The 14,461-nt window shown below is 42.7% G+C and overlaps 1 protein-coding gene across 1 annotated transcript; it reads left to right on the forward strand.

The window, feature by feature from the left end:
* Window positions 1-158: 158 nt before the first annotated feature.
* Window positions 159-13,688, forward strand: man2b1 (mannosidase, alpha, class 2B, member 1). The gene is made up of 23 exons (XM_080879778.1): window positions 159-276; window positions 1,038-1,140; window positions 2,889-3,062; window positions 3,139-3,332; window positions 3,767-3,899; window positions 4,006-4,151; window positions 4,689-4,888; window positions 5,019-5,139; window positions 5,658-5,736; window positions 6,066-6,175; window positions 6,341-6,448; window positions 8,199-8,315; window positions 8,508-8,690; window positions 8,783-8,880; window positions 8,966-9,086; window positions 9,291-9,409; window positions 9,873-9,974; window positions 10,170-10,257; window positions 10,681-10,761; window positions 10,867-11,091; window positions 11,712-11,861; window positions 12,003-12,105; window positions 13,222-13,688. The coding sequence occupies exons 1-23, from the start codon at window positions 166-168 to the stop codon at window positions 13,323-13,325; spliced, it is 2,970 nt and encodes a 989-aa protein (XP_080735904.1). The 5' UTR covers window positions 159-165; the 3' UTR covers window positions 13,326-13,688.
* Window positions 13,689-14,461: the final 773 nt, after the last annotated feature.

The following is a 14,461-nucleotide window of genomic DNA, read 5'->3' on the forward strand; positions in this document are numbered from 1 at the left end:
TTCCGCGGTTTGTCGCTTACTTTTCCCCAGTGCCTTCAAGTCAGATTGGAGGGAAAACAATTCAGTGCTCTCCAGCTTCCACAGCCATGCGGTAGACAGGGTGACGGTCACGTGACCCAGCTCAACATAAACAGATGTCACATGATTTTCGGGTTGTTTTCCAACATGGCGGGCAGGTCGCAGCAGCTGGCTACAGCTCTCCTGTTTATCCTCAGCGTGGTTTTAAGTTTTCCTGTCGGCGAGAAGAAAACAGACGTTCCAACCTGCGGATACGAGGTTAGCTACTTTATGTCGCGCTTTTGTATTTTATTTACATGTGTTAGGGTTAAGGTACATGTCAAAAAGCTCAATGGAGCTGTTAGCGCTACTTTCTGTTTCACTCACATGACTGTGCTCACATACAAGGAAGTGCTGGTGTTGTGCCAAAAAGTGCCCGCCTGCCAAAAACTGATTTCCAATGTCTACCTGTGTTTTTATGTGTAATATCTTTACCTATGTTGGCAAATAGACTTCGGTCAACAGGCTTTACAAAGGGGCTAGATATAACATTTTACAGTTACATCTTTTTCAACTCTGTCTTATTGCACTTACATTACAACCAATTCCATCATTTTTGTCCACTTAAAATATGTTTACAGAACTATTGTTAGATGTCTTTCAATATCTGCTGTCCTCTTGGCCAGATTCTTCTTTAAAACACATTTTTAATGTCAACAAGCTTCTTTTAACTGCATAAATAAAGGATATATAAAAGTCACTGCCAAAAACTGATTGCAGCTTCTACTTTGTTACAGGAATGTTGTTTGTGGCTCAAGATGACTTATATCATTCATGAGGGATACATTTGATATAGGTTTCACATATTATAGACTAACAAGTTATGTATAGCAGTTTAAATGCGAGCAATCCTTTTTTTGGTAAATACCAGAAATCAGTTTTTGGCAGACGATCACTTTTTGGAGTTAATATTTGTCGACATTATGACTCTTCCGACAGAGCAGTACAGCTGTATTCATAGAGTGTGTGTCTGTGTGCAGTCATGTCATGCCACCAAGCCGGGCATGTTGAATGTCCACCTGGTCCCGCACACACATGATGACGTTGGCTGGCTCAAGACTGTGGACCAGTACTTCTATGGAGGTCAGTGTGACACATACAGAAAAAACACTGTGAAGCTATTAGCCAACCTCCTGCTCTGTGTTTACTCTGTCAAATGTTTGCATATGTTTCTATTTACTCTAGTAGTTCTGCTGATGCAAGTAAATCTGCTCTATTGACTGGTACTAAATATCTTCCTGATTGCTGCTACAAGTGATTGTGGGTCTTGTGACCAGCAGTGTTATCCTCCTGCTTTAAAGCCCTATGATGTGTTTTAATGGTGGTTCATGGACATGATCTCTGGATTTGATTTGAATGTGAACTGGAGTGACAGCCATCACTCATGTTCGAACTACTCTCTGTTGTTGGGGCTGTGCGAAATGTGGAAATGTATCTTTTTTTTTTTCTTTTTTTTGTGTCCTGTCTGGCACTGTAGCAATCAGAATTATTGTCTGAAGGCCAAGAAAAATGCCCAACAGATTTACTTTCCCAAGTGGGCCTTTTGCTATACTGGCCCACTTGATTGTCATAGTTTATTTGATCTTTATTAGTTATTTTTATTCTAAGATATTGTAATCAGGCCAGACTGGACTCGGGGACGGGAAAGAAAAACAAGAAGAAAAGTTCAGAAGAAAGTTAACAGAAGGAGAGGGAAAGAAAAAGGAGAAAAGAGATAGAGAGAAAAGACAATGAAAATCTGCTTCATCACCTTTTTTTTTCTCTTTTTCTTTTCCTGGATCACCTGTTGAGAAAGAAAAAAGAAAACAAGCAGAAGAAGACTAGAGCAATAGAATAAACAACATCATGATGATCTATGGCAATATAACAGTAAATACTAAATGTTAAACATTATTGTGCAGCACGTAAGATCGACAGCGCACAGTGTGCCTTGAGGTAGGAGCCAAAAAGGGTGTAGTTTGTGTGTGTGAGCACCCGTGTGTACACCTGTGAGCATGGACGCGCTTGTTTTTAAAAGGTTCCTTCATGTAATGATCTGCTAGAGGGTGTGGGGGGCCACAGCCCCGTCCTCCAGGGCATGAAGCAGGTATGGAGGAGATCAAGACTCCAGACATTCAGAGGCCCTCAGAGCACAAGAGACCAAGGAAGACCAACGGAGGGGCAGCTGTGCCACTATCCCAGAAAGAGCTGAGGAGAGCCCCAGATGAGGGGTCACTCAGCAGCTGTGGAGCAGAAGCCAGGGGGGGTTGCAGTGACGTGCCCGGGAGCTCCGCCGGCAGCCAGCTGCGCCAGAGTGACCGAGCCCCAGGCCGAGAGGCCGAGGGCACCCCACCCCCGAAGTGGCCCGAGCCACTGTTGAAATGTATCAGAAGACGATATTAAAACACCTTCGTTTCATTTTATACTCTGTCGTGTATTTCACACTGCCTCATAATGTACTGTTTACTGCAACAGTTTACTTCTTCATTGCTTTAGAGTTTTATGCTTTTAGTGCAATTGATTGTCGAGCTTGCTTATTTTAATGTCACATGTTGTTTATAGTAAGTTGTAAGGCCAGGTGTTGTGCAGGTGACCATCATCTGATATTGATTTCCAGTCTGGGTTAATATGTAAGCAGAACTCATCTGCACTGAGGGTGGTTTGTTTGGGCATATGCATGAATGCAGATGAGCACATATACTTTCTTGCTGTTAAGATACGTTAGTGTAAATAAATATTTTTCAAACTGTGACACACAGCAACTAAATTCTGACCACTTCTTGAAGCATTGACTTCTGTGTTACAAAATAATGTCTCTTTTGTCCTAAATCTGTGCACATTTGTGTGCGTAGATCGTAATGACATCCAGCACGCTGGTGTTCAGTACATCCTGGACTCAGTTGTGGATCAGTTGTTGAAGAATCCAGACAGGAGGTTCATCTATGTGGAGACGGCCTTTTTCTACCGCTGGTGGAAGAGTCAGAGCTCCAGCATGCAGCAGACAGTCAAACAGCTGGTTAATGAAGGTAAATACCCATTCAGTACTATACAGCTGCGTTAAGTGTTTCAGTGCATCCTTACCAAAAGCTGCTCCTCCCGCAGGCCGTCTGGAATTTGTGAATGGTGGTTGGTGTATGAGCGACGAGGCTGCCACACACTACAGCGCCGTCATAGACCAGATGACCATTGGTCTGAGGTTCCTTAATGAGACTTTTGGAGCCTGTGGCCGTCCCCGCGTCGCCTGGCACATCGACCCCTTTGGCCACGCCCGGGAACACGCCTCCATGTTTGCACAGGTAGCATAGCTCTTTATGTTTATTCTTCGAGTTTTGCACGAGTCACACTTCAGAATTGCTCAGCTCATTCACTGTCACACTTTCAAACGTTGGCCATGTTTAATATCAGCAGTATAGGGCAGAATAGAAGGATGAGCATAATTGGTCACCTTAAGGAAGGCCTGATTTCTAGTGAGACTTAAAATGGGAGAATTTATCAGTTAAAGAAGAGAGTTGAGGCTAATTAGAGTTAAGGTAGCACTCACGTCGAGAAAGACTCTCCGTTTTCTCATTACAAATTTTTGGCTGTATCGTCATTATCAGATTTGCTGCTCTGCAATGAATCAAATGGGCTTATTTCCAGAATGCTGCATTATTACATGAAGGCACAATTTAGTTCACTGGCTTTCCATTTGACTTTCCTTTAACCATTAACTGTCTGTCTTTTGCTGCAGATGGGATTCGATGGCTTCTTCTTTGGTCGTCTAGATTATCAAGACCGGGCTCGCAGGATGAGGAATAAGGAGCAGGAGCTTCTATGGAGAGCCTCCGACAGCCTCACTCCTCCAATGGCTGACCTCTTTACTGGTATGCAAAGTTTCTTTCTTCATCCCTTTATGTTAATGACTTCTGGACTCAGCAACAGGACGGTGTCACATTATTTTTTTAACCGTTTGCCCCCGTTAACCAACAGGGATCCTTCCTAATGGCTACAACCCTCCTGAGGGCTTCTGCTGGGACCAGCTCTGCAGTGACCCACCTATCAGAGACGATCCTGATCTTGAAGACTATAATGTTGATGATGTGGTGGGACGCTTCCTTGTCATCGCCAACAGTCAGGTTGGACACAACTCCACACTGGCGCACAGAGACACTGATTTATCAGTCACGTGGTGTTCTTAACACCGCATGTTTAACTAACACTACGAAAAAAATGCTCATGTTAAATCAAAAGACATCAAACAACGCTTTCTGATTTAGAAAAAGAGGAAGCAGAAGGGATACTGTGCTTTTTATCCCAGCCCATATACAGCTGTGACTAGCTAACATGACATGTAAAATTTCAGTAGGAACCTCTTGTTTCAAGTAATGTCAGCATATCTTCATGCAGGTCCCCATAAATCTTTTCTCAACCTGTCTGGTTTTATTTTATGAACCTGTCATGATCACAATAATAAAGACATCTACAGATAGTGTAATGCAATGTCCTCCTTTAATAATCCACATTCACCACTTTAGCCATCATATAAATGTGCTTTGAATAGTGTGAGGTGTGTGTGATTGAAGAGATGTGTGAATTGTTTAATTTCACTCTTCCCTTTTCTTCCTTTTTGTTTAGTTTAATCTGTTAAGCATTATTTCCTCTTCCTTTTTTAGTCTACGGTCTATAAGACCAACCACATCATCATGACCATGGGCTCAGACTTTCAATATGAGAATGCCAACCTGTGGTACAAGAACCTGGACAAGCTGATCCACTATGTAAATGCCCGGCAGGCAAATGGCAGCAAAGTCAACGTGCTCTACTCTACACCGTCCTGTTACCTGCAGGAGCTGCACCGAGCAAACCTCACCTGGTACTGTGAACTTTAAAGGGGCAGGATAATGTTTTCTTGTTCTAGCAGCACTGTTGGTGTTAAACTCTATTGTAAAAAGTGTCGTCTTTTGCATTTTAATGTCAGCTAAATCCATTGGTTTTCTATCCAGGCCATTGAAGACAGATGATTTCTTCCCCTATGCAGACGACGCTCATGATTTCTGGACTGGCTACTTTACAAGCAGACCAGCGCTGAAGCGATATGAGAGGATCAGCAACAGCAACCTGCAGGTACTCTGAGATTTACTTTGTGCGGGGCGATTTTACAGTGTGCTCAGCATTACACTTTGTGTCGACGACATCACAACATTCAAATTTCTGCTTTTCTAGAATTACCTCTGTAACTGTAAGTCCTGTCCCACAACTTTAGAGCTTTCAGAAAAATTTAATTGTTTTAGTGTAGATGGTAGTTAGCATGCTAACATTCAAACTTTAAGAATGTTAGCATGACATATGCTAGATAAGTATAACATTGTCACATTACACTAACAAGCTTTAAATTTTGTTCTGTGAAAACAAAGTTTATCTAACTCCTAACATGAACTGTAAGCAAATAAATGCTAATATATAGCATGAAGCACACTGTTAGCTGGCACTTAATAAAGCTATCACTGGTATCCTGCGTCTATAGAACTACCTTAAGATGTGGAAATATAGGTTTAATGGTGGAAAATTTATACCTGTGAGACTTTTTAAATTGTGTTTATTTTAATATGTTTAAATTGTGTTCATTTTTTCCCTCTTAATAGACTTGTAACCAGCTGGAGGTATTTGGTGGTCCAGCTTCCAGGAAAGGACCCTTTGGGGAAGGTGAAAGCCAGACCATGAGTAAGATTTGATTGAATCTTTTTTGTGTCTCCTTAGTGGGTTCTGCATAGGCATACTGTAGGTACTCTGGCTTCCTGCCACAGTCTAAAGACTTACGTATTAGGTTAACATGTAATAGCATGACCATAAATGGTTGGCTGTCTTCAAGTGCTACTCCTGTGATGGACCTGTCCAGGATGTAGGAGAGCTGGGATGGGCTCCAGCCTCCCCACAACTGTGAATTGGTGAACCGGTTAAGAATATGGACACTTTTTAAAAGTTGTATTTGTGTTACTAAGACCAATTGGATGTCAGACAAGAGCTTGAGTGACGGCTGCTTTCATTGGTAGAGAAAGCCATGGCTGTGGCTCAGCACCATGACGCTGTGTCGGGCACAGAAAAGCAACACGTAGCAAATGACTACGCCAGGAAGCTTGCTAACGGCTGGCAACACTGTCAGGTACTCCAGGCTTCACAGTACATTATCTTACCCAACAGAAGTTACTTGTGCTAAATTTGTCATTTTCTGTACAGGAAAATATATTATCATGTCTTTAGCAGAAAGTGTTCTTCAGTCCAAACTTTCTTGCACAGGTTTCTTGTCTAACTGTTGTCTCTCTTTCAGGTTTTAGTCAGTAACAGTCTGGCTGCTCTCAGCGGCTTGTCTGCTGAGCGAATCTACTGTGATAACCTCAACGTCAGCGTGTGTCCTCTCACTGAATCCAGCAAGAAGGTAAAAAACACAGAAAATAGACTTTGAAGGGGACCCGCTTTACTCATTTCCAACTCATCTTTATTTTTTGGAATTGACTAAAGTAGATTTGCATGATTTACAGTGAAATCCTTAGTAATCTTTGCACTGGTGCAGCCCAATTTAGAGTCCTATTTAAGTCATCTGTCTGATTACCACCCACTGGCAAAAGGTTTGAACAGCAATCCCAAAAAGGTTGATTCTGTTCATCTGAATGTGACGTTTTCAGTGGGAGAAACGTTTCGTCACTCATCCAAGTGAATTCTTCAGACTCAGCTGACGCAGGTTTCCCCAATCTTATAAACAGTACATTTGTTCCTTCAGTGGGCTGGTTTCAGTCATTGTGCAATCTGCTGTGAGGTCAGTTTCTTGATCATTAATATGCAAATTGTCATGACCATTGATCAACAATCACTGATCAACAACCATGAGTACCATTCACAGAAAGTTGGGGAATGGCTGCAGTCACAGCATTGTAAGATGGTGAAAGATGTACCCTTAGGCCCCCTCCTGGCCTGCTTGCTCAAACCAGCGTTCCTCCCTGTCCAGGATGTGTACATCATTGAAAGAGTGTCCACTGGCCTGTAGGTGTAAATAGACTGTGGAGTCCTGGCCTGACAAGGTGGCTCTTCTGTGTTGAGCCATCTGCTTCGCCAGAGGTTGTTTGGTTTCCCCGATGTATAAATCCTGGCAATCCTCCTGGCACTTAACAGCGTACACTATGTTACTCTGTTTGTGTCGGGGGACCCGATCCTTGGGGTGGATCAATTTTTGCATTGTGTGTTTTGGGGTTTAAAAGCCTCAGAGACCCGGTGTTTAGAAAAAAATGTATCTCAAATGTTCTGCTTCTCCTGACACATACGGGATCGCTTAGGGTTTTCGCTTAGGCAGCAGTTTTGCTTCTCTCCTGAATTGATTGGCGCCTCCAAGCTTTGACAAGAGTCCAGCTGGGATAACCATATTTACTCACGGCCTTCATGATGTGATGTTCTTCTACTTCCCTGGCCGCTGTGTCTGTTGTAGCGTCCTGATGACACCCAGTTTGTGCTCCAGTGGATGATGAGAGTCAAACCTTAAATACTCACCCGTGAGCATTTGTTTACAGTACACATCAACTTTAAATGTCCCCCTTTACTGGTGTAAATCTCACAGTCTAAGAAGGCTAACCTGCCATAACCTCCCAGGTGAACCTAATGTGATGGTCCACCCAGTTAATGTGATCAGTGAAACCTGCGGTCAGCCGAAACGGAAGAAGTCACTTGGATGAGTGACGAAATGTTTCTCCCACTGAAAACTCTACGTCCAGATGAACAGAATTAATTTTTAAGAGTTCCTTACCTGGATGACTGAGGATGCATCAAGACATTTGAACAGCAAGTGGGTAGAGTCACAGCTGCGTGCCCGAGTCACTATCCTGTCTGAAAGTGAGCATTTAAAATCTGAAGGTTTGGCTCATAAGTCTTACTTGTACATGTACTGATCCTGTCATTTAAACCATGTTTAACAACCATCCACCGGTAACATAATAAAAAAAACCCACAATTTGTCATCTTAAATGTAATTCTGAACACTCTGACCCTCTGAGATTTATCCTCGGAACAAACAGTGTATTCAAGGTGTACAGCCTAAAAAACCTGGGCTACAGTTATTGTAAATACATTCTGTGTAATTACAGATAAGACTGAATGCTGACGCTGCCTTTCTCTCGCTTGTCTTTTTGTCTGTCATTCAGTTCTCAGTCAATGTGTACAACCCTCTCGCTCGGCCCGTCACTTGGCCCGTCAGGCTGCCGGTCAATGGAACAGCGTACAGCGTGTCAGATGCTAGTGGCAAAGCGGTGGACTGCCAGGTCAGTATGTGTGCCAGCAGCAAGTATGAGATGATCCAAAACAAGCTGTGCAGTTGTCAGACACAAGATATAGATGGATCTCATCTCAGAGAATGAAGTCTGCGATACTTTTTCACAGCACTGGTTTTTTTGTATCACTCAACATGTTCAATATAAACAAAGATAACACTCGATAATGTGTTTGCGTTGAAGGTGGTTCACGTGTCACAGGCCACTCACGAAGTTAGAAGACAACGAGGCTTTGCAGTCAATGAGCTGGTGTTCCAGGTTCAGGCACCTCCTCTGGGCTACACCACGTACACGGTGGCCCTGATCCAGGACGGACCTCCACCTGCACCTGCACAGCAGCGCGCACCCCCAGTGATCCAGAATAAGGTCAGAACACAGAAGAAAGTCCAAAATATTCAAATAAATAAACAAAATCTTCTGAAAAAGGAACTGTTTTTGTTTGTTTTCGTGCACTCTAGTTCCTACAAGTGACCTTTGACCCTGAGACAGGCCTGATAAGCAGCCTCAACAATCAGGAGACCAAACAGATCATCAAACTGACACAGAATTTCTACTGGTTAGTGTTTCTAAAAATAACAAAATGAACACGCTTTTTTTTTTTAAGTTGAGCTTCCAAATGATGTGTTGTTAAAACGTCCCAGGTACAACGCCAGTGCCGGTAACAACGTAGAGAGCAGGCAGCCTTCTGGAGCCTACATCTTCAGACCCAACTCTTCCACACCTTTCATCATCAGCCGGACGGCCAAGACGGAGATCATTAAGGTAGAGATGTTTGCTCATATCCAGACGTAGATTCCTAGTATCAAAGCTTTGTTTTTACACTGTTATTCAGTTTACTTCTAAATTATAGGCTGCTGTCATTTTATATGTGTGGGTGTCAGAATGAACGTGCCAACATGTTTTACCTCCCTGTTTAGAGGCTAATATGCAGCGTCTAATTTTGTACTGCAATGCTCTCATCCTCAGACGTCAGTGGTGCAGGAGGTGAGGCAGTGGTTTGCTCCCTGGGTGTCTCAGGTGGTTCGTCTCTATGCTGACAGCAGAGCTCTGGAGCTCGAGTGGACTGTGGGACCTGTGCCGATAGAGTGAGTTTAACACGTGCACACTACATATGTAATGGAGATGTTTTTAGAGATAAGTGGTTGTTGAAATTTCTGTTCTCTTCAACCTTTCTAAAAGCTCAGTGCCTTAATGTCAACTGATCTTTCAGGGGAGAAAAACCTCATATGGGGCAATATTGTGGCAGAGCTTTGCCCTTCTAAATATTTCCTCATATCATAGCAAGTGATTGGCTTAGATCGCTGTTATCTTTTTCCCCATGTCAGATTATAAATACATGGAAAGAGGGAATTTTAGACCATAAGATTCCATGCACACCCACTGGGGAATAGATTTAGCTCATAATTTCAGGTCTATTTTAGCCATTTTTTTTTTTTTTTTTTGTGAGCGAGAGAAATAAATTCAAGGAAAAGTGAGGAATCTTGGCCAAAATGCTCCCCACACCACCCACCTTTAACCCACGTCACACTTGCTGTCTTGACCTTTTAGTGACAGCCTGGGGAAGGAGGTGATCACTCGTCTGGACACCAGCATCAAAACCTCTGAATATTTCTACACTGATTCCAACGGCAGAGAAGTTCTGCAGAGGAAGTAAGAGTTTGCTTTTTGTTTTTTGATGATGGAAAATGCACTTTAACCTTTTAAAGTTGTTGCAGTTGTTTTGGATTTTGATATTTTACAGATTATATACAAAGTAAGACAGCTGTACAGTTATGTGATAGTTTTACATTAAAAGAATCCAATTCTGTACACTTAGTGTGTGTGTGTCCCATCCCCCCCAAACAGGAAAGACTTCCGGCCCACCTGGAACCTGAAACAGTCAGAGCCCATTGCTGGAAACTACTACCCAATCAACTCTCGTGCTTATATCAAGGTTTGTGTGTTTGTTAGCTTCCATTTGGAGAGACAGGCAACAAAAAGCATTGACTGTCAGTTCTATGACAGTACGGGGCGATCGTGGCTCAGGGGATTGGGAAGCGTATCTGTAACCGGAAGGTCGCCGGTTCGATCCCCGGGCTCTCTGTCCTGGTCTTTGTGTCCTTGGGCAAGACACTTTATCCTACCGCCTACTGGTGTTGGCCAGAGGGGCCGATGGCGCGATATGGCAGCCTCGCCTCTGTCACTCTGCCCCAGGGGAGCTGTGGCTACAACCGTAGCTTGCCTCCACCAGTGTGTGAGAGTGGATGAATAGTGGCATTGTAAAGCGCTTTGGGTGACTTGAAAAGCGCTATATAAATCCAATCCATTATTATGAATTATCACAAGTGATGTTTTCCTTTCACTTGTGTGTCTTCAGGATGATGTGGACCAACTCACTGTGGTAACGGATCGCTCTCAGGGTGGAGGCAGCATCCAGAATGGTTCACTGGAGATCATGGTGAGGCATAAAGTCGTAGCTCATCACCATTAGCATGTTGACCCCATCTAAGCGCACACAAGGAGTTCTTATTAAAGTCTCTCTATCCAACCTCCTCACCCTCAGCTCCACCGCCGGCTGCTCCACGATGATTTCCGTGGTGTTGGTGAACCTCTCAACGAGATCTCTGGCATCTTCCCAGACGGGCTGGTGGTCCGCGGCCGCCTCCTCCTCACCCTCGATCCCCCGCAGACTGCTGCCGACACGCACCACCCCCTCGCAGAGGGGATGGTGTTGCAGCCGCTGCTTACGTTTACTGATGGAGATCTGAAGCCAAACACTCAGCTGGAGGTATGTAAATGGTAAACGGACTGGTACTTGTATAGTGCCTTTCTACTCATTCACCCAATCACATGCACATTCGTACAGTACTTGTACAAATACTGCATGTATTTTAAAGACGTGTTATTAACACACTTCACTAATCGGGTTTCAGAAGTCACGGTGATGTGATCTGTGTTTGAAATATTAGCAGTGCAAGAACCAGCTGGCCTCCATCTTGCAGGTTCCTGTTCAAACACCTTAAACTCCTGTGTGTAAGCTTAAGAAAAGCTTTGTACAGTGCTGTGACCTGCACTGTACAAACTGCAGGCTGTTCCTGTGAGAGTCTGCTGCTTGTTTTGAGTCATTGTCTCCAACTGTCTATGCTGCTGGTTATAACCCATTTCTGTCCTGCTGTGTACATATTTGCATTTTTTAGACATGGTTTCACTCGCTCTCAGGGGAACTGAGCTAAGCTGTGTTGCCTTTAGCGGCAACTGCTGCTGACATGTTTTCAGAGCCAGCGATTGGTCGAAATTCATATCAACTTTATGTAGTAATTTTATAGAAAATGTGGTTGGAATACATTAAATCTTTTTTTTTTTTTTAAAAGGCATGGTTTCTGTGAGTGAGGGGTCTTTGTCTTTTAGTTCTCAGGGCTCCTGGCTGCACTGCCCCCTGCTGTCCACCTGCTGACACTCAGTCAGTGGGATGAAGACTCAGTGCTGCTGAGACTGGAGCATCAGTACCAGAGCTCAGAGAGCAAAGTGAGCTCTCAGCCAGTCACAGTCAACCTGCAGGTCAGACATTCAGAAACAGTTTAAACCTTGTTACACTCAAAGCGACCGTACGGTCATCTGTCATTCAGTCGTTTCTCGTTTGCAATGCAGTGGAATGTCGTTTTGCTGTAACTAATCCCATCGTCTTTCCTGTCTGTGCAGAAGCTGTTTTCAACTCTGGAGGTTCTGGGTGTGGCTGAGTTGAACCTGTCGGCCAATCAGTGGAAAGATGAAATGAAACGTTTTGACTGGACTCCTGAGAAAGGTACAGGACACCAGTGTTGTGTCAGTTAGTTCACCACTGCAGTTTTGAACGTCACCCTAGATTCAAAGCTGGATGTGTTCTCCAGTCTGACTCGATTTAAATTTGGCTAAATTTCAATGAATGTCGTCTCCTCGGGCTTATTTTAATATGGATTCCAACTCAGCTGCTTTGAGCTTTGTGCATTTTGGAGGTCGGTGGTAAAATCTCAGAGACCAGGTATGAACTTCTGTGGAAATCACTTTGGTTCGTTGTCAGATCAAAGTGAAAATAATTTAATAGATTAAATGATGCATGTTCTGTGCGCTCGTAGCTGCAGTTCCAGCTGTGTGAAAGAAATGTAGCAGCAGCAAAATAAAGTATATAAACATTTACACATTTTCTGCATCATCAACTGAATACATTTATAATCCAGTGACAATGAAGTGCACAGTCTGCGCTTCAGTCAGTGTTTTTTTTTTTAATGTATGGCTTCAATACGAAACTTATTTGCAAACATATACTGCACTTAACATAATTCAGTAATCCGTTATTCTGGCTTTGTAGTACACTGCTCTTCAATCACACTTCCATAGTGAGGATTCCCTGATATTTGCAGATTTTGGCCTTCGTTTAGTGTTGTCACAATTTCATTACATTATTTATAATATTTTATATAGTAATATAAAGACTGGCAACATCTGGATTTTTCAACATCTGGCAGGTGACCATGCACTGAAGGAGCGCTGGGCTGATAGAAATCTCTGATTGTAGTCATCGACTTAACAGTTTCCCTGCAGGTGCTAATTAAGCCAGCAGGGAGCCATAAAGCGTCATAAACAGATTGATATGCTTCATAATGTAATGTATACTACAAGGTGTTTCTGGAGCTCAACATGTTATTTTGTTCCTTGTGAGGAGACTTGGTTGCTGATCACTGACCCGTGTCACTGGTAAATGGTAAATGGCCTGTATTTATATAGCGCTTTACTAGTCCCTAAGGACCCCAAAGCGCTTTACATATCCAGTCATCCACCCATTCACACACACATTCACACTGCTGGTGTGTTTAAAGATTAACCAACCAAAAACACTTTGTGTCGTTTGTGATTGTGCTCACATAATGTGTCTGTTTTCCAGGAGAAAAGCCACTGCTGAAGACATTTCAAGACCCGTCCACGTGGGAGGTGACCTTAAGGCCAATGGAGATCCGAACGTTTCTTCTCAAAGTCAACCTTAGATAGCCAATCACACATGAGATTTTATAGGATGAATTATCGTATATTGACATTCCTGTGGCTTGTTTACGTTGCTGATTTAATAAAGTGTGGATTTTTAGGGGAAAAATGAATGAGAAGTTGTATTCACGCTGCCTACGACTTAAAATCGGATCACAGCTGTAGCCCGGACTGACCTGGGCAAAAGTCATTTCAGGATGCCTTCAGCCTTTGATACAGAATGTCTGAATAAGATTGAATTTGTTAAAGCTGCCTTTAACATTTTTGAGAACATTTATATTTGTGGGGATTTTTTGTGCTGTTGCAGTAACAGAATATCGTCTCCCACAAAGTGATATGTGCAATAAAGTATAATCTTTGCATTTCTGCCATGTTGTGTATACTTAGATTTTTCTACTTATCAAGAAGCAGCTAATAATAAAAATCAATCCTCCTTACTGTCCTGCCCTCGTGTTTGTGCCACAAATCTTGTGTATAATCAGTGAAGCAGCATTTAACTGCTGATAATCTGACATCAGAACAGATGTTGTGCTGTTGCTGCTGCAGACCTTTTCCAGTGACCGTCATCTGTGCCTGCTGTCTCCAGCGTGTCTTCAACCACGCAGCGATGTGAAGCCTCGGATGATCAAAAAGGGTTTTTTGGTGTTTTTTTTAGTGTGAGAAGCTAAATGGCTGCTGAGGTGCTATACAAGCAACTGTTTTTGTAGTGGAAACGTAAAGAAAACTATACAAAGAGGTGCTTTTCATAACGATTTGACCTTTTGAGTGACAAAGGTGTGTCAGATTATAATCGTCCACCTGATGTTATTTATGAATATGTTTAAGGCTAAAAATAATATTTTGCCTTTTAAGTTACAAAGAGTATTTTTGATGTGTTCAAGGGGAGAAGAGAATAGAAGGAAATTTTATTTTAAACATCAGTTAGCCAGGACTACACAAAGATTAATGAGCACAACGGTTAGGGGTATAAGACTGTGGAATTCACTTCATTATAATTTAAAGAATTGTATAAATCTACAATGTTTTAAAAAGTGTTATATGTTTAAAACGATAACTCAGTATGAAGAATGCGAATGAATGTGATGTTGGTTTGGGATTCGACCGGAGAGAAATGTCAATATTAGTTTGTTCCTGATTTTTGG

This window comes from Rhamphochromis sp. 'chilingali', assembly GCF_963969265.1.
Source record: "Rhamphochromis sp. 'chilingali' genome assembly, chromosome: 4".
In the NCBI taxonomy this organism is placed as follows: Eukaryota; Metazoa; Chordata; class Actinopteri; order Cichliformes; family Cichlidae; genus Rhamphochromis; species Rhamphochromis sp. 'chilingali'.

Excerpts from the sequence above, each read along its gene's own strand:
- man2b1 (XM_080879778.1), top strand. The coding sequence starts at position 166 with ATGGCGGGCAGGTCGCAGCAGCTGGCTACAGCTCTCCTGTTTATCCTC. Across the intron at positions 1,141-2,888 it reads GGACCAGTACTTCTATGGAG|ATCGTAATGACATCCAGCAC; the intron begins GTCAGTGTGACA and ends TTGTGTGCGTAG. Across the intron at positions 3,063-3,138 it reads CAAACAGCTGGTTAATGAAG|GCCGTCTGGAATTTGTGAAT; the intron begins GTAAATACCCAT and ends CTCCTCCCGCAG.